This window comes from Rhipicephalus microplus, unplaced genomic scaffold (genome assembly GCF_043290135.1).
Source record: "Rhipicephalus microplus isolate Deutch F79 unplaced genomic scaffold, USDA_Rmic scaffold_15, whole genome shotgun sequence".
Lineage (NCBI taxonomy): Eukaryota > Metazoa > Arthropoda > Arachnida > Ixodida > Ixodidae > Rhipicephalus > Rhipicephalus microplus.
In genome coordinates, this window is record NW_027464588.1 from 16,994,059 (window position 1) to 17,017,059 (window position 23,001).

The window sequence follows — 23,001 nt, forward strand, 5'->3', positions numbered from 1 at the left end:
TGTCTGTTGCTACACTTGCATACAACTCCTCACGCCACGATACCGCTATGTTTTCACCATTCTATCTCTTATTCAGCTGTGACCCAACTCTTCCATTTGACTCCATCTTTCCGACAGCTGTCGATTCGCTGACTGAATACGCCTGAGACACTATCACCAGAGCTCTTAGCATCACAAGAGCAGCGAAATGAACGTTATGACGCACATCATCGCGGCGTTTCTTTTTCTCCGGGTTCTCTTGTGTTGTTGTGGACCCCGACTCGACTTGTTGGTCTCTCTGAGAAACTGCTTTCCCGGTACCCAGGCCCCTCTCACGTCCTGCACCAGATGACCAACATTACCTACGAGATAGCCCCACTGGAGTCGTCATCTTCCTCCGCTCCACTGTCTACAGACATTATTCATGCCTCCCACCCGAAGCTCTACCGCTCCGCAACACCATAGAAAGCACCAAAACGGTGTTTCTGCACCCTGGGGTCATGTTACAAGACTACACCATGCTGAATAAGCAAGATAGACAGCCCCGCCACGGTGGTCTTGTGGTTAAGGTACTCGGCTGCTAACCTGCAGGTCGCGGGTTCAAATCTCGGCTGCGGCGGCTGCATTTCCGATGGAAGCGAAAATGTTGTAGGCCCGTGTGCTTATATTTGGGTGCACGTTAAAGAACCCCAGGTGGTCGAAATTTCCGGAGCCTACCAATACGGCGTCTCTCATAGTCGTATGGTGGCTTTGGAACGTCAAACCTCACATATCAATCAATCAAGAAAGAAAGACAGCGAAAAATAGGACGTGATTCTGGGATGTGGGGCACGTTCTCGCTTGCCCTCACGGCTTACGCTTGATGTCGTAAAATATATTTCAACTATCGCCTCGTTCCTCTGTGTGCCCTCCGGAAACAATATATACTTCAATACCATTGAAGATGGAAAGAGCAGGGTGGGAGGTTGTAGTGATCCAAGAGAATTGGCTGGAAGAGGGGACAAAGAAGAGGCTTAGTGGAAGAACAGGTAGAGGCAGAATGGGAGAATGTAAAAAAATGGATACAAGACCGCTAACCGCTTTCTTTGGAACGTTATAAGAATGATAAAATTCGTGCGTAAAAAGGGGAAATCAGGTAGACATAGCAGATATTGTGGTAATGTGGAGAAATAGGATAACATTGCCGATACAACATTGAATTAGCTAGCACAGGACTATAATATTTAGAAGTCATAGGACACACAGGCATTTCTTGCTGCAAGGGACTCGCTTGCTGGATTTCGGGCCGATCGGTCGTGCGCTCGTGCGCTCCGCGCGCTTGCGATCTCCCGCGTCATCGTGGCTCTGGCCGACTGGACTCGCCCTACGTCATCTCCTGCCGCCGACGACCTTCCACCTCCGACGACAGTGCAGCTCTGACTTACTGGACTTGTTCTACGCCATCCACCGACGCCGAAAGGAGCTCTCGCAGGTGCGCCCCGTCCTCGGACTCCAGTGACCGTGCTCCATCTTTCCTATCTCTTCTATCCCCTCGGTTTGTCCTCGCTCGCTGTGGCTTACCACCACACGTCTCTTCTTCTCTTCTCCTTCTTCGGCTTTCCCACATCTTTACTCCTATCCTTTGTATCCCTCCTCACCCCCATCCCTTGTGAGCTACTGTGGCGGTGTCGCTCATGAAGCAGACAATAACGGGGCTCACTTTTCTCTTCTTTTCTCTTTCAAGAACCACTTCCTTGCTGCAGGGCACACGGAAACGGGCTGATGGTACTGATGAGAGAGTTAGTTTCATCTGATAATTACCCCTAGGCTTCTAATGTCCTTATGGCTCTGTTCGCTTCGAAAGCCATCAATTTTCGCCAGGCACCCTTTATATCGAGACAGATGGCCATTAAAGAAAAAAACACTACTTTCGATTACGAGCCACTCCCGCTCTCACAATCTAATAAACACGTACGTGCTGGTTACAACGTAGGAGTTAGAAGAAGAGGCCGGTTCTTCCTTTGCACAACGTAGAAATGTTCGCGCGATAAAGTGTGCAGGTCACCGGATTACACCTACGCCTAACCTTGGGCGTCTATTCCACGCCGCCCTGCCTATTTCCTCTTCTGGGACTTTCACGATTAACGACCGTGCTTTCCTTCGGCACACAGCCCATTCGGTATGCCCTGTTAGCTTCTACTAATGACACTGCCAAGATTGTTGTTTGAGGCTCCCCAGCAGAGACTGAAAATACAGAGACTGTGTCAAGCCCCGGTGCCTTTATTAAGAGAGCAATTACTTTTCCTCTACATGGTGGGTGATTTCCTGCGCGAACATTTGTATATTTCACAGACCACAATAGTTGAAACGCACGACTATAGCAATAAATATACAGTGCAATACAATCTAATATAGACGGTTCTGTAGGAGAAGCATAATAAAAATGCACAAGCCTTGAACCAGAGAAACTTGGCTGTTAGAAAAATTGATTTTGTTCTTTCTAGGCAGGCTTTTAGCCAGACTTTTTTTCAGCGGGGTGCATTTTTTAAAGGTTGTGAGAGCTCTGCATTTCAATAGCGTAGTGTTGATAGAACAACCGCTTCCAGCCTCCCCTCCTCCCCCCACTTGGCCGAAGTCAAGCTTCTAGGTTGTATAGGACTTAACCGGGTGCAGAAGGAGTTTTTTAGGTTGCATCTAGCTCTTTGCAAAACTTTGGCCGGAAAATGCTGGTTGTTTCTACATTGAATCTCGAGCATAGGTCCGAGGTAAGTCACACACAGTCACGGACACCTTCCGGACCTCGAAACTCAAAGGACAGAATCTCACTCCGAAGCCAAGCATTCGCACCTTTCATAGATCTACGGGCAGGTCGTCGTTGACATGATGCCTTTCATCGCTTTGGGTTCTCTCGCAGCCACCCTTGCCTTTCCTCATTCCCTAGCCTAGGGCTAACTGCTGTCTGGTCCATTTTCAGTGGAGCAGTCGTGAGTATTGGGAATGGGTTATTTCCTGTAGCACGTACTCGTTGTTGATGATTATAACTTTCTAGTAGGCTGAAGAAATTCTTTTGCCACTTAGCCTTTGTTGGGCCGGCTGTCATCTTCTCTTATCTCAACGCGAGAGCATTAAAGAGCTCATTTTGCGTTGGCATTAGACGTCGTTGGTTGGGAGTGAAAAAATCATAATGCTGTCCATGACTGAAGAATCTAGAAAGGTGCCAATAACTTGAAAAAAAAGACACTTCCGAATTCGAGTAAGGATCAAACCAAGAAACCAAGGCCATTGCTAACTGCAAATTGCTACTTTACTGGCCACTTTCACGAACGGGGGAAAGCAGTGTGGGTGCTGACGCTGAGATTATCATTTTCATTGGTACATACAAACAATTGTAATCATCATCATTGTTTGTCAGGAGGCCTGTCTCAGTTGGGCCTCCTGCGGCTGCACTAAAATATGACCTTGATACTGACGTGCAAGACCTCGTCTCTTAATATTATAATTCTCATTCTAAGCTTGTTCGAGTCTACTGCAGGATATGAAGACCCACACAATGACTTCGAATTTGCCCTATCCAGGGCGAGCAGTTTTTATTTTATACCTAAGAAAGTCTCAGTTTTGTCACACTAGTGATCTCTCTCCCTTTCTCGGCTGCGCTTACCATTCAGTGGTAACCACACTGTTGGCGTTACATTCCTCTGGTTACCATATATCGTACTGTCTACCAGCTACGTATTTCGTGAACAGCCCAGATGAATTTTTTCACCTTGATGTAACTACGCTACCTCCAATCTTTAATTTTTCTCTGACCCACTTAGCCACCTCTGCTGGCTTGATGTACTGCTATAACTTTTTTTTTGGTCTATCGCTTGCTGCCTTGTAAAACCATTGCTGCCTCGTAAAACAAAGTTAAACCATTGTTTAACCTATCAATTGCTTTTTCAACTTCTCGCTCTGTTAGAGACAATTCTAAAATTTCCTTTCTTCCATCATCAAGTCTTGGCATTATTGAAATGAAATCACTTTTAAAATGATCTGCGTGTACAATGGTTGGTGTTAATAACTCTTTGTAATATTCAAAAAAAAACGCACCGGCTATTGCTTCTTTCATATGGTCCCTTCTTTCTTTATAATCTATTTCTCTTATTTCACTTTTACAGGCATCATCCTTCTCAGCTCCAAGAGCTCGTTTCGTTGGCATCTCTCTCGCTACCAAGTTTTCTGCTGGAGCTAGAATCAATGCTCCACGATAACGTTCTTGGTCTATCAACTCTAGCTTTTGTTTAGTTCTGTTTATCTCCTCTGAAAATGTTCTGGCCTGAGAACATTCTTCAGCTACTAACTGTCGCAAGTTTTCGCGCAAGTGCATTTCAAAATCTTTTTCAGCATTTCTCGGGGTACAGGCTCCCTCAAGAGCTTTCAGCATAATGGTCTGTTTAAATGGTTCCCACTTATGTCCCCAGGATTCTAGTGTTCTATTTGCTAAGTCCTCTATGCCATCTAGAAAAATGCCATTAAACTCTTCATCATTTAATAGCTTTACACTAAATTTCCAGAGGTCCAAAGAGAAATGTTCGTTATTCCTTTTATGTTTACCAACTGAGAATGGAACCTAACAATGATCACTAAACGTAGCAGGTGTAACCCTGTAATCATGACACGAAGGAATGATTACAGAAGACACATATACTCTGTCAAGTCTAGAATGGCTTGAACGCTGAAAGTGGGTAAACGTAATTCTTATTCCACTGCAAAGACATTCACCCACGTCCTCTAGCTAAGCCTTCACCACCATATCGATTAGAACGACATTGCTTGAATTTCTGTATGGCCTGAAACTTGATTTATATATACTCGAACAAACGCAGTTGAAATGCCCGGCCAAAATTAGCTTACGTTCACATTTCAAATACACATCAGGTTTTCAAAAAAACTCCTTTCTATCTTGAATCACAGTGGGTGTGCACACAGATTACTCTCTATTTTTCTTTTGGTAAGGATAAATCACATATAATAAAATGACCCGCCTCGGAGGTATTTACAGACTGCACTTTCGCATCAAGGCTCTGCCGAATCATCAAAAGGCATCCTGCAGATGTACCCACTGCGTGACAAACGCACACATCGAACAGTCTCGTGAAAGGCAGTACCATTCGCTCAGCGTGCTCTTCACTCTCTACTTTAGTTTCCTGTACAGCGGCGATGTCTAGATCTTGTTCTATAATCAGGCGGTAAAGCTGGTTTTGCCTTCGTTTGGCAGAAAGCCCACGTACATTCAGCGTCGCCAGTCTAATCGTCGCCACCGTGATGAGAAAAAGCCGAGCGAATGACGATTACCTTACGAACACCTAACCCACTGTCCGGCCGACGCTCAAGGCGTCGTCCCATCGCCGCCGCGTGAAAGCGACGACGAACGCAGGCGGCCAGCACCCCGAGACTTTTCGGAGCCAGCTACTAGCCACTGCCCTTGATCTTCCTGGGTCGGACGCTGTTGGGACGCCGCGTCTCCCTCAATCAGGCGTCGCTTTACTGGCGTAGTTTCGACTCTATCTATGTCCGAAGTAGCGTCGGGGCCGATGACTGGTTCAGGCTTGTGTTGGGTTTCCGTCCGAGTCAAACGCCGTTGTGTTGGAGTGTCCATAACCGTATCGTCATCTGTGTCTTGCTTAGATGTCTCTCTCTCGCTGGTCGCCACTGCATGAGACGCCTCCACCGCTTACTCCAAGCCGCGGCCCTCTCTGCTTCCTCTTCATCCATCAACAATTCAATGTGGTCGGAATCTGTTGCTTGACTTGCTTCACTGCTGAAAGAACGAGTACAGTCCGCCTGCTTATGCCCAAAAACGCGACAACTAGCGCACCTGGGCACCCTGCAATCGCGACGAATGTGTCCAGTGTTCCGGCAACGCAGGCACAGTGGCGCTCTCCCTGGCACGACCACCAGTGCCGTGCCGCTCCCGAGACGCATATAGTGGGGTATGCGATCCGTAGTAACGCTTTCCTCAAGTAATAGCCGAACGAACCTTGTGGTTGTCTCGACTCTTTCGAAGTGTTCGTTTCTCCACTTGTCACTGATGACTTCTTTCACTTCACCGTACTCCCGGAAAGCACGCCGTACAGTCTCTGCGTTGACGTCAAAGGCTACCCAATGCAACTTGAGACGCACCTCTTGCCTCTTTGGGTCAACGACGACGCAGGGCCGGTCTTTCACGGAGAGTAGACCAGCGTCCAGAAGTGTTTTCTTAGCCTCAGCTGTCTTAATGTTCAGAAGCCAGACATGCGACATCTGATACGCTCCTATGCCGCTCACCTCTTGAATGATGCCTGGTTCCTTGAGTGGCTTTCGAAAGTCATTAATCCCGTACGAACGTGCTGCGATGTCGCAGTGCAAAAACCAGCGTGCGTCTGAGTCCTTCGCCTGAGGGCAAAGCCGAATTAAACGGTAGTTCTTAGGAAGTGATGTGCACAAGAAACCATGGCCGGCGTCGGCCGCTGTCACAGCTTTTGACGAGCCTGCCACCCTGCGTCCGCGCGCGTCGGTGACCAGAAACAGAATGGGTCTGAGCTACGCTGGTGCTTGCGACTTGTTGGCAAACTTGCCTTAAGGAGGCTTTATGTCGGGAAAGCAGTCACGTTAATACGATTTATAAAGCGTTTCAAAACAACGAGAGAACAACCAGTCGTCGGACAACGCGACCAGCATAATGAGTTGACCGTTTAATGCTCCAATTCATTACAAAAGCTTGTTCTTGTTTCCCTAATAATTGTCGTGCATAACCACTAATTCCTAATCGTCGTCAGCTACTGCATGGGCGATTCGCACAAAATTCCTTGCAAGTGTTTAGCGGATACCATGCTTCTCAGAAGAATGAAAAAATAGCAAAACAAATACCAGCCTACTGCCCAGAACTTTGTTATTAATGCCCTAGTGGGTATCAAGCAAGTGGACTTCAAGCAGTTACCCAAAGAAGGTTTTGAAAATGCTCTTAAAGGCCACTCTTTTAGCTTTCGCTGTGACTGTGCTGCGCCTTCCACTCAGGGCTGGCGTTTTTTTATGGTTGGTCAATTCTCACAAAACCCGGGCGCACCAACAAAGTTTGCGGAGCACCACGAGCCACCGATTGTTACCCTTGTCTGCAATGTTGCAGTGCTCTCATTACCTGTCGACAGCGCACCACCTGTGCGACGTATTGTATTTATCTAGAAAGTGGAAGCTGATACACCTCTCTACAGTCCAGGAACTAGGCTCCATGCCTTATCTTGCAAGCAGACCTTTTCTGAAGGGCTTGACTGCTGAGTCTCCAATTTTAGTTAGGCTCCAATGACCGGAGAAGACTACCTGCACATTAGCACGCGACATGACTCGTTTTATGTTATGAGAGATTTCGTGTATCTACGGCACCACAGCTGTCTTGTTTCGTGCAGAATCAACATTGGAACTAGGACGTTGATGAGCGCACCTTTTGGGCACTTCTTTGCGCATATTTTCTTGAAATAAGAATGACGAATGATTGTACTTTTCTCCGCTTTTCATTTGGGTGCAGCGTGTGAGCACATATTCGTGATCCCGGCGAAATAATGAGTTTTGTGGAAAGTTAGCGCACTTGCCATGTTCTCCGTTTTAGGTGTTGTGTGTCTTTGCACAAAATTTGGCCTGTGGCAGTTGCCTAACTGGTATTAAAATGTATGCGAGCCCTATACCAACTCTGCATGGAGACATTTTTGCAGCTAGAGTAAACACACACACATACATACACACACACACACACACACCGCACGCACGCACGCCGCACGCACACGCACACACATTCACACGCACACACACTGAGTGTGTATATGCTTGAACTAAATAGCTTTTCATGGTTGTACCCTTTTCAGCGATTGAAATAGGTTACTATATCCTTTAAATGAACTGTGTGCTGGAATCTGCGCTCAAACGTGAGCAATTTTTATAGCCGATTTTTGCTGAAGCATGAAACATTTTTTGGTGGGATCATTAGCAGTTTTTATGAGCGTTGTGTTCATGTTGTCTATTCAGCTCATTTAAACAACGGACACTGTCTGCATGAACAAATAAAAAAATAATGATGCTGTCGCAATATACTGAACGACGCTCGCTCATTTCAATAAGTAGTTAAATCAGTTTCAGAGAAATTTAGAAGGTTCTCTGAAGTACACCGCGTCGAACGTTCAAATGGATTTGAAGAATCGTAAATAAAGATGTACGTGCTCACTCGCGTGACGTAAAAGGCGGCGGCACGCAGTGAAAGTGTACAGAAGTAAAAAATACGTATACTATTTTTTTCTTGCCGCGTGGAGGCATATACCGTGATGTTTTCATTCAATCGTTGTTTGAAAGTTGAAAGTTGACAACAACGTGAAAAGCGCGAAGCACGAGAAGGCGATGCAATGACAGGGAGCATGATATGTGAGGGCTGGCGCACCGAGTGGCGTCGCCCAAAAATCGCGGTGACGTTTGGCCTCTCACGTGGGACAGATAGAATTCGTACTCTCTGCAATGCTTTCTTCAGGCACTCGTAGAAGTTCTCCATTTTCCAGCTTTTTATGTCAATGCACCGTTCCGGCGAGAGCAAAGCCTGCTTTCTATGCTGAATGTTGGGGCCTAAAACCAATGTTATTTTTTTAATGTGCCACATTCACCGGCGTATACCGAAAACATCGCTGCCGTCAGAGACATATCCATCCTTCATTTTGCATAAAGTATATGCGCTTAAAACATCCAAGTCATCTCTACAAAGTGAGTGCTGATGAGTGGGGCAATGCTCCAACGCTTATCGGTAAAATCGTGAAAAATTTGCCCCACATATCATTTAAAGACGTGGTACGTTGTAATAGGGTGACTGTATGTATACAATCTTTATTATTTAAACGTCGATGAATTAATGTACAGAAAAGGGGTATATAAGAGGAAATTGTGGTGTGTTTATTATCGACCCGCAAGCGGTCGCACATCTTGCAAATGTGGCAGAGTGAGTGGTCTAGGAAGTCGAGCTTGAAGCACGCTTCGGCGCCTCCAGAAGGTAACGACCCCTTCAGGCGCTTGGCTGCTGCATCCCGCGCCCGTTGCGCTTCCATATTAACTTGTCGCCGCTTTCCTCTGTCATTGGCCTCGCGAGCTCTCAATTCAGGTGCGCTTGCCATAGCTTATGTGGCGCCTCTGCTTCACTGGCTCTCAGAGCCAGGTGGACTCGCGGATGCATCCTCTTCGCTTGGGTCTTCCGAGATCTCCTGCAGCGTCTTGGCGGCGAGCAGACGTTGCTGCTGCCTTGCAAACCCGGGGTGCTCATTCGCCTCTGAGTTGATGAATAGCTAACGAGTACGCCGAGTGTGCAGTGGAATGTGTGGAGCCGGGGAGTGCGAGTTTGCGCCGCGCCGCATAGTGAAAAGAAAGCGAAGAAGAGGCCCTTGCAATGTGAGCTACAAAGCTCAATGCGTGGTGGAAGTCATGTGCTTTTCCAGGGGGGCTGTGGAATTAGTAGGGCACGCCACCGTCTGGTGTCGTCTGCAGCACCATGCGTATGACCGCGCTGTTGATAGTCGCTGGAGTACTGAAGTGCATTTTTGTGCAGCTATTGCACTTCGATGCAATATGTGAGAAGCCTACAGTGGGCCTTGGTCTTCACGGTTGCGAGATTAGATTATATCGCTTGAGGTCGAAAGCGGTTTTTAGATAGCTTATGACCACCTCTTCAAAAATGGTTAGCGCCACAGCCTTGTTTTTTCGGAACTGTGTTGTTGCGTGCCTCAACAAAGGAAGCGTAGGATTCCTAGACGAGAATGGCAGCGTCTATGGCTCCTAACGCGAGAGGTGGGGGTGAGACGTTCTTGTGTGTGACGATCAAAACCATCGGAAAGCAATATTCGTGGCCCACTGTTCTCTAGCCACGCCTAGAGGTGCTTAGCTCATAAAATAAATGTATGGTCTTAATGAAGGTCATGTTTCAAGTAGTAACGTGGTTAATGAAAAAGTTTGTCCGCAAATATCACAAACACAGAAGACATCATGACCAGCATGAGTTTTGGAGACTCGTTCATTGGATTTGGCGCCGACCGGTTGTGCCCCCACGATCTCCGACGACAGCGCAGCTCTGGCCGACTGGGTCGCCCTACGCCACCTCGAGACGCTGACAAGGGCTCTCGCTGAGTAGTGCCCCGTCCTCGGACTTCTGCCACCGTGTCCTTCTTTCTTATTTTTTCCTTGCTTCTGGTTGTCGCTCTCCCTGCACGACACTCTATCCTTCCTCCTATCTCAATCTCTATACCTTTTAAACTTATCCTTTAATTCCTCCTAACGCCCCTGACACACGGGCACCCTGAAGTCCTTTAGACAAGGGGACATCTTTCGGAAAGGCGTTCGGGCACAGTGACACACGACAAAGAAGTAACTCCTTTCCGGCAAAGATCCTTTTCACAAAAGCAGACCCCGCATCTACTTTTCTGGCAGGAAGGGAGTACTCTCGCATACAGTGTGCATAATTTATCCATATGAGAAAACGTGTCGCAACACTGCGGTGCCCTGTCAGTATTTTTTGCGCTGAGAAAATGTTTTCAATTTCAACAGCAGTGCGATTTGTTCAAAAGTGAAGACCTATAGTCTATCCATACTCTCAAACGCCTGCATTACGTCACTAGCGCGATCATGTTGGCAGCGGCTGTTGCTGTGTCGGGCTCAGTCGAAAACACTGCTTAAAGTGGTCGTCGCCTAATAACGGCAATGTGTCTTCGAACCAGCGTTCGTTGCACACATTGGCCCAACTTTAGCGGTTGATGGCTCGAGGGGACAGTGCGGAAGCAGTCAAAAGGAAGCTGTTTATGACGAGTCTTTGTTTGAGGCTCATCACTCTTGCCTTCGCAGCGTTTAGTTCATCTTCGATGGAGCCGAGGGCGACAAGAGTCAGGCCCACCTCAACTGTTGCTTTATCTCTGTCTCTGCACTGAGACATCGCAGGACCACGGTGAAACGCGGCACGCCGTCACTGACCCAGCTGGACGCAGCCATGTAAAGAGGACGAACAAAAACAGCAAAACACCTACTGTTCATAGTTGCCAGACGAATTTAAGTTGCTGCTAAAAAGCAAAAAAGCGAAAGAAAATTACAGGTATGCGCATTATAAGCCACCAGACAATAAAAAAAACGGTTTTATGCTCCGGCGTCGCTGAATGTGATGTACATGCTCAGATTCTTTTTAATATTTCCAATCTTGCTGCTTCCACAAACAGCACCATTTTCTTTTGCAGCGTTCTTCTGAGGCACCACCTAAAGCAGTAATCCGGTGCCGTGTGTCATCAGCGCAACTCCTTTCTGCAAATGGTCCCTTTAGGCGACAAAAGGGGTTTACTTCAAAGTACTTTACTTTTGCCCGTGTGTCACGGGTATTACCCTCTTTCCTTGTGAGCAACTGTTGAGGCTTCGCACATGATGCAGATAGTTGCGGGGCTCACTTTTATCTTCTTTTCTCGCTTTTAAGAATCACTTACATAAGAGTTGTGTGTTACTTTACTCTCCGTTTGCGATATTTGCGACCAAATAATGGCATCAAGCAAGTGCCAACGAGGCCAACAATCAGTCTTCTAGTAACGTGGTGTTGCATCGTTTCTCACTTGGCTTACTAGTTCTAAATCAACTACGAGCTCTATTTCCTCCGTATTTCGAAGCAGAACTTTGTAATTCCGCCTTATGAAGTATCAAATATATGTCTCTACAGTTAAACAAGAAAAATTGCCTGTATTGTTTTACAAAAGAAAAATGTTACCTTCCAGTTCACACTGCGAAGGTTATTCGCCGCACGAGTTCTGGTATCATCTGATCCTATGGACCTATGTAACGTAAATAAGAACGTTATAGCAATCAACTGTAATGAAAAAAATGAAGTTAAGCAATTTATGTGCACTTTATCGTAGCTTTACATTGTTGAAACTATATTGAGCCTTAATTTCCGAAAATTTTCGTCCGCACATGGGGCACTTAAAAAATTTTCAACAATGAACAAAATCAACTGCTTCAACTCGCCGTCTTCCTGCCACAACGATGCCTTTTTTCTGACCTCATCTTGAATGTTGCTCTACATTTCAAGTACGAATGTGTAATGGGGTTACTGCTTGCTTCGTATGCTACAACCATGGTTTCGTGGCATTCTACGAACGCACCTCATTATCTATTACCCGATTTCAATACTTGATCTATGATTTGCTTTCAAAAACGATTCTACCATCCGGGTGCAATTTCAAATAAACAATGCGCCCTGAGTAGGGGATCGTTTGAGCGTGAAAACAGGCCTCAAGTCATCATGAGAGCCGAAATTCTTGCGCGTTTCATACAGTTTCGTTCTCAAATGAGCTCGCTGTGCGAACGCTGCGCTTTTCTTCAATAAGGGTGACAGGGACTTTCGACCAGCGTACGCGTGGTTGCATTGAGCCACGGACTGGCGCGTCTTCTTTCTACTGAGTGACCACAGCAATTGACGAGGGCTCTTTCGGTGCCCGTGTCGCATTGTCTGCCGCTACAGAAAGTGCTGCAAATGATTTGGTGAGAGCAGAATGCCGGAGACTTGTTTTCGGCAAGGCGGCGTGCACTGTGGCGCTGTCAGACTTCGGATTTAATTAAAGGCGGTCGCAAAGAGCCTCCCTGCGTGTGCTGTTCATTAGCCGCGCCGAGACAGATCACATAAGAAGAAAACTAGAGTTTGTTTGTTTGCGCAGAACGGAAGGGAGATTTCCCCAAATTTCCCGAAAATCAATGGCTAAGAGTATTAAACCACTTCGAAGAAATAGCAGTAGAAAAAACAATCCGCGTGCTTGAGTTGTTGAGACAGATCGTTAAAGGCTAAAGGCTAAGCTGTTATTCCTTGAATTAGAACATCTGAGTTTACAAATAAAATAACTAGGAAGGCAGCATATATTGCCCTCTTGAGAGTTCGTTTAGGAATGACGTACTGAGTGTGGCCGTTGGTACATAAGTGTACTCTTTCCTAATCGATAACAACGATGCGATGGTGTACTTACCAAAGCTACCTACAAATGCAGTGATAGATATATAATTTGTGCGCATGCGAGAAAGCTTGGTACCATAATATCCGACATGTTGCGTTGAGCGTTGTTCACTGTATAGCGCCTTGGGTAACTCTGAAATAACTGAAAAATCTGCACATGTTCATTGTGATTTGTGAAGTACAATATATTATTACATACTGTCTACCTTAAGCATAGAAATAAAACATTTTATTATAAAACTTAGGCTCTCTTGTGACTTCAGTCGTGCCATCAATAAATATTTTTGTCTCGAGCACAAGTCTAAACAACGTGTGCGGCCGTAACAAGACTTTGATTAACGGCCTCGCAATGGCGAAGACGAAATATGTACTTCAAAGACGACAGAGGGCAATATTGTGGAGAATGATGATGATGCCTTTGGCTTCGTATTTCAGCAGTAGTTCTTGTCTTCGTTAGCACAAACCTATTTTTCGTGGGAAAAAGGAACTCCGCACAATAAACAATGAAAGCGAAAATTAACTATGGATCGCTATCTATAAAGCAGCGGGAACCAATATTCTCTGGACTTGAAGGGGACATGACCCAAGACATTTAATCTAATGAAAAGTGAAATTATATGGCATTAGTTTGATGAACAAGAAAATTAAGTGTTGACAATATTTTCATCCTCATGAAGAGTTCGCAGCAGCTTGCATACTGCCCTTATTTACACATGAACTGGTTTAGTTTGTGATTATAAATGTATGTCAAAAATGGGTATATATATATATATATATATATATATATATATATATATAACTGGTTTAGTTTGTGATTATAAATGTATGTCAAAAATGGGTATATATATATATATATATATATATATACTGATTGCATGCATCAGATAGCTGCACCAAGTCAATAAATCAAGTTACTTATATTGTACATCTGCCTGTTTATCCTACACTTCTTTATACGCGCGAGTTTATATCGGAACGATAGGGCTGGGACGCAGACAGTGCTCGGTTAGAATTCTACAACGCTTGCAATGCGTATGCGCACTGCAGCTGACAGGCGGAAATCTTTGCAATGAAACATGAAGCAATCAATCAACGTATAGGTCTTTCCATACGAAAAAAAAAGCTGTTTCGAGGACATAAGGAAGCCCGTCACAGTTAGGAACATTAAGCTAAAACGACTTGGTTTCGGCAAGGAATCGCTGGTGGCGTACTTTTCTGCTTGTGAACTGCTGCAAATAGCTGTAATCCCGAGGATGCTCTCGAAAAAGTGGCACTTCCGGAAGCCTCTTTTAGGGGCGAAGCTCCTTAGGGCGTGGGCTGTGCGTCCCCTGTAGGCTGTATGTAGCCACCTCTAGTTTAGTTCTTGCATTGTTCACTAGATGGCGGTACCATCCCCTGTATGTAGCCACCTCTAGTTTAGTTCTTGCAGTGTTCACTAGATGGCGGTACCGTCTCCTGTATGTAGCCACCTCTCGTTAGGTTCTTGTAGTGTTTACTAGATGGTGGTACTTGTAGCTGATGATGAAAAGATGCAAGATGTTATAAACTAGAAAGCGGTACTTGTAGTTGATGAAAGACGCGAGATCTTATAAAATAGGAATGATGTCACATATGGCGCGTGTCATTGGTTGAAGGCAATCGTTCGATTTAGTGTGGCGACGTACGCTAGGGGAAGCGATGTAATAAAATCGAGTGGGCAAAATGTACAGAGGATTCATAGTTTACCAGGTTTACCTCCGGAGCTTCGCCCACTCATCATCATTCACTTCGTAGATATGGCGGAATTTTTTACATATGGCGCATTAGGCGTCTGTTTAGATATATATTTTGTTCTTCCACTGTCACATATTTCTGGTAGGACATGACATGCAAACAATATTTTCTCCCATCCTCGCTTGCACCGAATAATGCCAGTCACAAGTGTCGAACGTGGAGCTCGAGAGATTTATGAAACAAGTGGTGGCAACAGGTAACGTTTCGTCAAAACAGGCCTTCCTATGTATCATACCGGAAAAGCGGCCTTGGTTTCGAAATACATCGTTACAAATGATTCTTTAAGCACAGAGAGCTCTGTGCTGGTCACAATGAAGTTGAAGAAGTGGATGCTTGCGCTTCTGTAAGTAGCAAGTTCCGCACAATGAAGCTTTGGCTCTTGCACACAGACACACGAAGCCCGCGGCTGCTGCAAATTATTATCATGAATAATGCTGATTTCTTATACGGCTCCAGTAAGCCCTTATAAAGAAGGACTAAATCCACGTATATGGGCACCATTCTGACAAGTCCCTGCCCTGGTAAGTCAATACGTGACACCTAGACCTTGTTCAGTAAGTGGTTGCCTTTAGCTACTTTTCAAATGCAAAGCATTTTTAGTGAACTTCGGCGTTTTAGCGTATCTATCTATCTATCTATCTATCTATCAATCTATCTATCTATCTATCTATCTATCTATCTATCTATCTATCTAGGCCTTATTTTTGGGTGCTTTCTTGGCCACTCCCTTAACTTGGCGTGAGCCTATATTAGCATGGGATGGTAAGGTAGTTTGACGAATATGACGCGCTGGTCAAAAGATGAATAATGTCACAATCGTGTCACGTGTGTCGTCAAACACTTCCCGCTAGACAATGGCACGCACCCATGGGCAGGTCTGTGCCGCTGGTACGCGGGTATGTGCCATCGGTGATTTATACTTACTATCTACCCGGGAACGAAGAGAACACATATAGGCAATGTTAAAGCGCGAACGTTCAGAAATACCCGACCTCGGTAGAGTGGATCCGACGAATGCAAAGAATAAATGTCAGGGTCCCAGCTGCAATCAAACCTAAGAATTCTGCGTTGTAATGAAGCATTTTACCACAATGTTATGCCAGGTGTCGCAATTACTTTGGAAATAGACGCTAATCTTTATGAAACGTCAATAGTGGTTTCAGTGCTCCCTACCCAATTTTGATTTCATTGATATGTGGGGTTTAACGTCCCAAAACCACTATATGATTATCAGAGACGCCGTAGTGGAGGGCTCCGGAAATTTCGACCACCTGGGGTTCTTTAACGTGCACCCAAAGCTGAGCACACGGGCCTACAACATTTCCGCCTCCATCGGAAATGCAGCCGCCGCAGCAGTGATTCGAACCCGCACACTGCGGGTCAGCAGCCGAGTACCTTAGCCACTAGACCACCGTGGCGGGACCCTACCCAATTTTATAAACATTACAAATGTACACCTTTAATACAGCTGTCACGTCAGGTTAACGTGAATTGTGGTTAGTTGTCATACGCTGAAGTTGTTTATGTAGCTACGTCCAGGGCTATAGCATCCTGGGGAGCGTAGGCGCTTCATGTCAGCTTCTGGTGTTGCTAATGTTCCAGTTGGCATCGATACGCAAGTGCAAACACCTGGTCACATAAAGATCTGCAACACTTCAACATACACCTGTGCTTGCAACATATGTGCATATATTGAGGGTCATTTCATGACGTTTTGCTCGACAGAAAATTTGCAACATCGTCACGTTCCCTCCGCATGCTTCGCATAATGTCGATTCTGAGGTACCATGGGATACGCCGAACTTTATTCTGGCGGTGAGTTTTATTACTAAATACACAAGTAAACCTTGTGATAATGTACAGCTTGCCTCTTAATTGTGTAAAGCACTTTATTTATTGTGTAAATTTGCTTGATTTAAGTCTTTTTTGAGATTGTGAAATGCTGGCGCACAGCACCACTGATTCACAGTCAATGTTTAGTCTTCATATTTTACATAAGACAACTCATTTCACAAAGCGCATACTAAAGGCCGGTTCACAAAGAGAGTGTTTTGATATTCGGCAGGAACAAAAGCTTTTTATGTGTTATCTGCTGCATGCCACTACTCTTATTCTACTGCATTATAAAGGGGTCATCAGAGAGTTCATTTCAATTCACAGAGTCAAACTTTATGCCGCCGTTCACTCATCGCACACCGCAGAAAGGAAGGCATTTTGGATTTTATGTGTTATCATTTGTCTCAGTGTGGCTTCCAGTGTACATCAAGAAATACGGAACATTTTAGATTGAACGTTTACACGTGAACTGACTTTTTTCTTGCTGAACTTGTGATTGCGCACTCGTGTGCATATAACGTGTTTGAACTGTCATGTTCTTTCACAGCGTGTATTCTACTGTATTGAATTTCGTGCCCTTATTTTTTACTTAATACTTTGTCTTTTAAGCGAGAAGGCGTAGCCGATACTACTATAATTGCACCATTTCAATAAATAAAAAAAGATATTCAGGTTGAGTCATAAAAGACATTTGCTTCGAAGCACCTTGTTGTCATTCCTGAGCCACTGAGAATTGTGCCATCGAGTCTGCCTATATGATTGTGGCATCACAAAAAAGTTCACATGCTTAAAATATAAGTTCTGCAGGTTCTATAGCTGCGAATATTACAAGTTAACGCTCATTATCTCTCGTAAATAGGGCAATGATAGCATTGTTCTCGTCCCGCATCAGAGCACTGCCTCTATTGATGACTAATATGAACCGACAGTATCTTGGGCTATCTAAAATTGTGTGATCACCTTTTTTGTATACTAGCTAGCGGTCAAGTGTAATAAATCAGTATATTTATTCTTCGCTACTTCACATCAATTGCACCATCTAAAGTTTTTTACATAACCCTACCTTCACCTTCCCCATTTCATTACTTTGATGTTCTTTACTGAACTTTGCCAACGGTTCGATGCATTTGTGCTGTCGCATATATATGACAAATCACCTAGTTCCTCTGATAAGCAGAGAGTTGATAGTGACTCCGCTAACAACTTTTGCTACATCCTGTTACCAGCAAAAAGATTAAAATGACAAATACATTACCAGAAAATGGAGAACGCAAAGCGTGCTTTGTCAAAGCAATGAACTCACCGATTTGGATGACATCGGGTAGAGCAGCGCTCGTGTAGCTTCCTTCTGTGAGTGTGGTAGCTAAGGCTGCGATGAAAAATGTCAGGCGCTGCCACCGCCGCTCACTCGGGGCCACTAACCGTCCCACGTCACGTCGATGAAGCCGAGCCATGCGTCCGCCGCCACGTCCCGCGTATCAGCATGAAGGGCAGTTCCTCAGAAGTATCGTGCAGGTCTTCATCACCACCCACAACTTAGCGCACGTTGATACACAACGATGAAAGACGTGACTCGAATATCATGAGCAAGCTTAGTATGTGTGAGAAAAGCGCTGCTAAAATGATTTTCCTTCACTGTACCGTAGTCGAGATGCTGTGCCTGAACTTCCCAGATGGAAGAGAAATATCGGCGAGATCAAGGATCTACCACTGCACAAGGGCAGGTGTTCTGGATTAAAATCCTCCCCAAAGGTACGCGTTCACGCTTTCCACACTTGCCTCCTGTAGGATTGAAAAGAAAGACCCTTATCATTTTTTTTTGTTACCGTGTGCTGAAAGCTTAACGAATTCGAGTGTTGATCCCTTTCCTAACAACCATGTCCTTAATGTAGAAAATGTAGTCTGCTCCAAAGAAGACTTGCTCAGTTATTATCTTATTTTCTAAATTGGGGAATGTACAGATAAAGCATATAATTGTTCGAAATACCAAGGAATTTGTGACTTTTCGGCTCCCTTTTTTTATGTTCTGCAAATTCGTTTTCCATACCTGCGCGACATCTTTTTTTTTTGGAAAGCAGTTGTATATTAAGAAAGAATCCGTGCATGTTTCACTGACGGTGTTCTTTAAACATATAGCAGTTCCGCTTGCTCTAAAGATGCTAGAAACTCCAAAATCAAAGTTGCCTTAAATGAAGGGAAAAGTTGACACACAGATACAGCGTAACATACGAATGTCCCTAGTCACCTTTGCCTCTTGTGGCTTCCTGTCATTCTGTCTTCAGTAAATCGGATTGCGCTTTGTTTCTCAACGCTTTTGGCGAAACCTATAAATTGCGATCACTTACTCTTACAGAGATGCACCACCACTAACTTTCACACCACTGTCCCGTGCGCTCACGAGCAAAAACGTTCCACTTCTTGTCACCGCTGGTTATTGTTACAGCACGTGTTTCCAATCAAACGAAGTCAAACTGTCGCAAGCTTCCTGAATTCATGTTGTTGCTGAGCGTCCTTGCAGATTGCCTTCTGAAGGAGTAACGCTGTTCGGAATAGATGGACGATATGCTTGCTATCGAGAGAGAATCCAGTTGGAAGAGACAGTGATCACGTTGCGCAACCACTCCCGTTGTTTCTCCAGCTTGAAGAACTGGCGACGACTGAACGACGTTTTCCCGACTTCCGACGCTCCCTTGTATGCGCACCAACGACGTCCCGCGAATGCAGCCACACGCCGACTAAGCGCTCCGCATCTCGTCGTTGCAGAGTGGGGTGTCGCGAGCCCGCCTTTTTTGGGAAGAGTGAGGGACGGAAGGAGAGGTGTGGAGAAGAGGGATGAGAGGTATGCGGGTGCCACTTCGGGAGAAACCGATCTCAAAAGAGATGGGGAGATGGATGGAAAGACGGAACGACAAGCAGGAAAGGTCGCGGAATACCTTAATGCGAAAAAAAAAAAAACGATCCACTAAAGGGCAATGCTAGCTATGGCATGGCTTCACTCGCGCGCGTTTGCGCGTCGCGCTTGTGCTTGGTACTTTCCGTGCCGCCACCTACAGAGCTCTCCGAAAACCTTCATGTCCGATGATGCGAAACCCGCGGATTTCAAATCACCTCTCTAGATCTCTCTCATCTGTGAGCTTCGTAGAGGGATAGCTATCTTTCAAAGGCAGCCTACTTGGCCGCATTATCTTCACAGCTTTTGTATCTGTAAAACTGTACTGGTGCCAGTCTGAGAGCCCAGTGTTCGTCGCAATACGCATTTATGCGTCATCTGATCAATTTTACAAGAAACTGCACGTGAGCGTGTGTTTGTGTTTGTGCATAACCGTGCACAAACACTAACTGGAGAAGGCCGCCCTCCTTTGTCCTCTAAAAAGGGGACGGTACTGCTCTGTGATGAACCGAATTCCCACGCTTGTATGTATGTGGGCGCGTGTGCGCGTGTGTGCGTGTGTCTGTGCACGCACGTATCTGCTCGTGCATGTGTGAGCATGTGTGTGAGTGCATTTGCGCGTGTGTTACTTCAATTGTAGTAATAAATAGTTTGTACCAAGATGAATTAATGAAAAATTGGGGGACCCTTAAGCTTCGCCTTTAGGAGTTGAACGCGATAGCGAAATCTGGCCCCTAGTGCACCCTTTAACCAATAAGTGCATACTTATTATTATTTTTGGTTACACACACACCAACACACACACACACGCACACACACACACACACACACACACACACACAAACGTACACAAATGCACGCGCCTGCAACCGTGACGTAACTATAGTATTGCAGAGACTGTGCAGTGTGACCACGTCCCTCTGCTAGAACGACCCTCTGCTGTAGAGGAGATGCGTTTTTCACAATGTTTCACAGGTGGCACACAGACACACACACGCACGCGTGCACACGCAAATGTTACATACAGGTTTTTGATCTGAAACAAGAGTCACATGGCATCCAAGATACAGCCACGCGCTCACCCTTTCGGAGGCCATAAGGAGTCTCACAATGCCTCACAGAGGACAGCACAATATCTAGGGTTTGGTGTTTCCTTGACCAACACCTCTAAAAAGGCATGATACGATTTCCGCTAGTTGGACATAAATGTCCATTTTTATGGCTGTTTCAAAGTTATGGTGTGTTTTTAGCGGTGCGGTGATGGCTGCACTTCCGTGGCGCTTTCCGACGTACTTTGATAGCCTCCCAAATGCGCCTACAAATCGCCGAACAGGCTCGTTTTCATCGGGACACCTGTCAGCTAAAATGCATTAAGGAGACTCCTTCCATCCACTACATGGCATTTATGTAGTGTTTTTTTTTCTTTAGGCGGCTGCAAGTAACCTCATGGCTTTGTGGTGGGACACCTGCTTAGCACGCGAACGGCTTGGATTTTATCTTCAATGAGACCGAAAATTTTATTCTTTGTTATATTTGCTTATGTCTTGATTTTTCGCTCACGGACGATTTTTCACTCACAATCAACGTAGCCGACGCCGACCGCGGAATTTCTTTCACACTAGCTCTCTAACGCTATGTGTTAAAAAAACAATGGGGTATCTTACTTGCTGCGTCAAAGCGGGGCAAGCCGCCATGCTTGTACCAGCTTTCATCATCACCTGCGTCCCAAAACAACGTTTTGCAATAAAACTACATGACTCATTTCACGCTGTTTGCGAAAGAAAAAAGATATTGTAGCAATATCTACGGAATCAACCATATCATAATGAAAAAGCACACAGGTATGAGCATGTTAGAGGTGGGTTGATAATGAATATGGGTTATTTATTGTGAATTATTTCATGTTCCTGGAAACATAATGCAGTAGTTTGAGAAATACTGGAAACACTGATATAATATAGTAAAACACCCTATACTCAAAAAACCACTCACTCAAAAATAATGTACTCCCAAGGCACATTTTCTCGTGACGTTCTATGGGGCATTAAGATAGCTGCAGTTTGCGACAGATTTAAAAAAAAAATAGACACTAACAGATAGTGATGTTTTAACCGGATAGTGTCAAAGAACTTGTTTTGCATAAATTAAAGAGTCCGTGACAATGCCGGCGCCATTGGTTCTGAGTTGGTTGTCTCTTTCCATTGGTTGGTTCTGAGTTGGTTGTCTCTTTCCATTGGTTGTCTCTTTCGCGATTCTGAAGAATCGCGAAAGAGACAAATAAAAAAAAATTATAAATGTTTAGGGTTCAAGTGAGAATCAAACCAATGCCATCTCCATGGTAAGCAGGTGTTTTGCCATATAGCCACGTTATTGCTCCAAACTGCTTCCTGAAAAAAGCCCTACATTCGTGTAATATAGTAAAAATAAACACGACACTTCATATATTACCGCACGATAGGCTGCGAGTTAAAAAAATACAACAACAGCAGGCGTCCAAACGTGTCAAGCAGCTAGCGTTCGTAAAGACATCACACCTCATACTAAATAGTTTCTTCTGAAATCCAGCAACTTGTATAGGATTTAGCTCATTCATCCTGTGGGATGAATCATGCAGTGCACGTCATGAACGACTCAGTCTGTTCTTCTACAACGTTATATGTGCGCCGCATCATATACCCCTTCTGCTGAACAAAAAATCTTGCATGTTTCAGGCAGTTGAGTAGGCTATGGATGTTTTGCTGAGAGGGCATTGTGAAAGTGTTTTTCACTCAGCTGTTTTGTTTAGTGAGTTCAATGTGCGCTTGACAAAATACATTTAGGTAGAATCAAAATTAAGACCAAGAATGGAAGCCCCCAGAAAAAAATTGCCCGCAGCTTCCCTCGGGGGAACACTGAGGAGGATGCGGAGCATATAATTGGTTAACGGGGTGTTAAAGTGCGACTTACTTGGGTCGATGGCTAAATTGGTTAACGTGGTTGTGAAATGGGGTGTTAAATTGCGACTTACTTGGGTCGATGGCTTAATTGGTAAACGTGGTTGTAGGAGGGGTTGTTAAATGAGTGAACACGTACACACGTATGCGAAAGGGCGGCGCTGGTCGAAGTGACGTCGATCATTGTGTTTGTGGATTCGTTGGAATTCATTTCACCGCGACCTTGGACGTCGACGCGCCATACAAACCAACCGACGAGCGGCAACTGAGCGAGCGAGCGCCGACCTTGAGTATATATACAGTGCGATGGCGCATGCACTGTCAGCTGTTAAATGTTCTCGAAGGAGAAGCGCGCGCGCGGCACAGATGGCGACGGCGCGACGGCGCATGCGCTGTCAGCTGTCGAATGTTCTCGAAGGAGAAGCGCGCGCGGCACAGATGGTGGGCGACGGCGCGACGGTGCATGCGCGCGCGTCAGCTGTCGAATGTTCGAGAAGCAGTGCGGACGGCGCGGACGGCGCACTACAAGGCGCGAGTATAAGATGCTTCCACATCTAAAATATTTGAAAGCAACAAATTAGTAGCGTACTTGGAGTTCTCTCAAC

General features: G+C 45.3%; 1 protein-coding gene across 1 annotated transcript in view; it reads right to left on the reverse strand.

Annotated features, from left to right (window-relative positions):
* The window catches only part of LOC119186747 (glutamate receptor ionotropic, kainate 2-like), an 83,014-nt gene extending 63,737 nt beyond the window's left edge, over nucleotides 1-19,277 (reverse strand). The window contains exon 1 of the mRNA XM_075883175.1: nucleotides 17,877-19,277. Within this exon, the coding sequence (XP_075739290.1) occupies nucleotides 17,877-18,027 (151 nt within the window). The 5' untranslated portion in view covers nucleotides 18,028-19,277. The remainder of the gene's footprint in view (nucleotides 1-17,876) is intronic.
* Nucleotides 19,278-23,001: the final 3,724 nt, after the last annotated feature.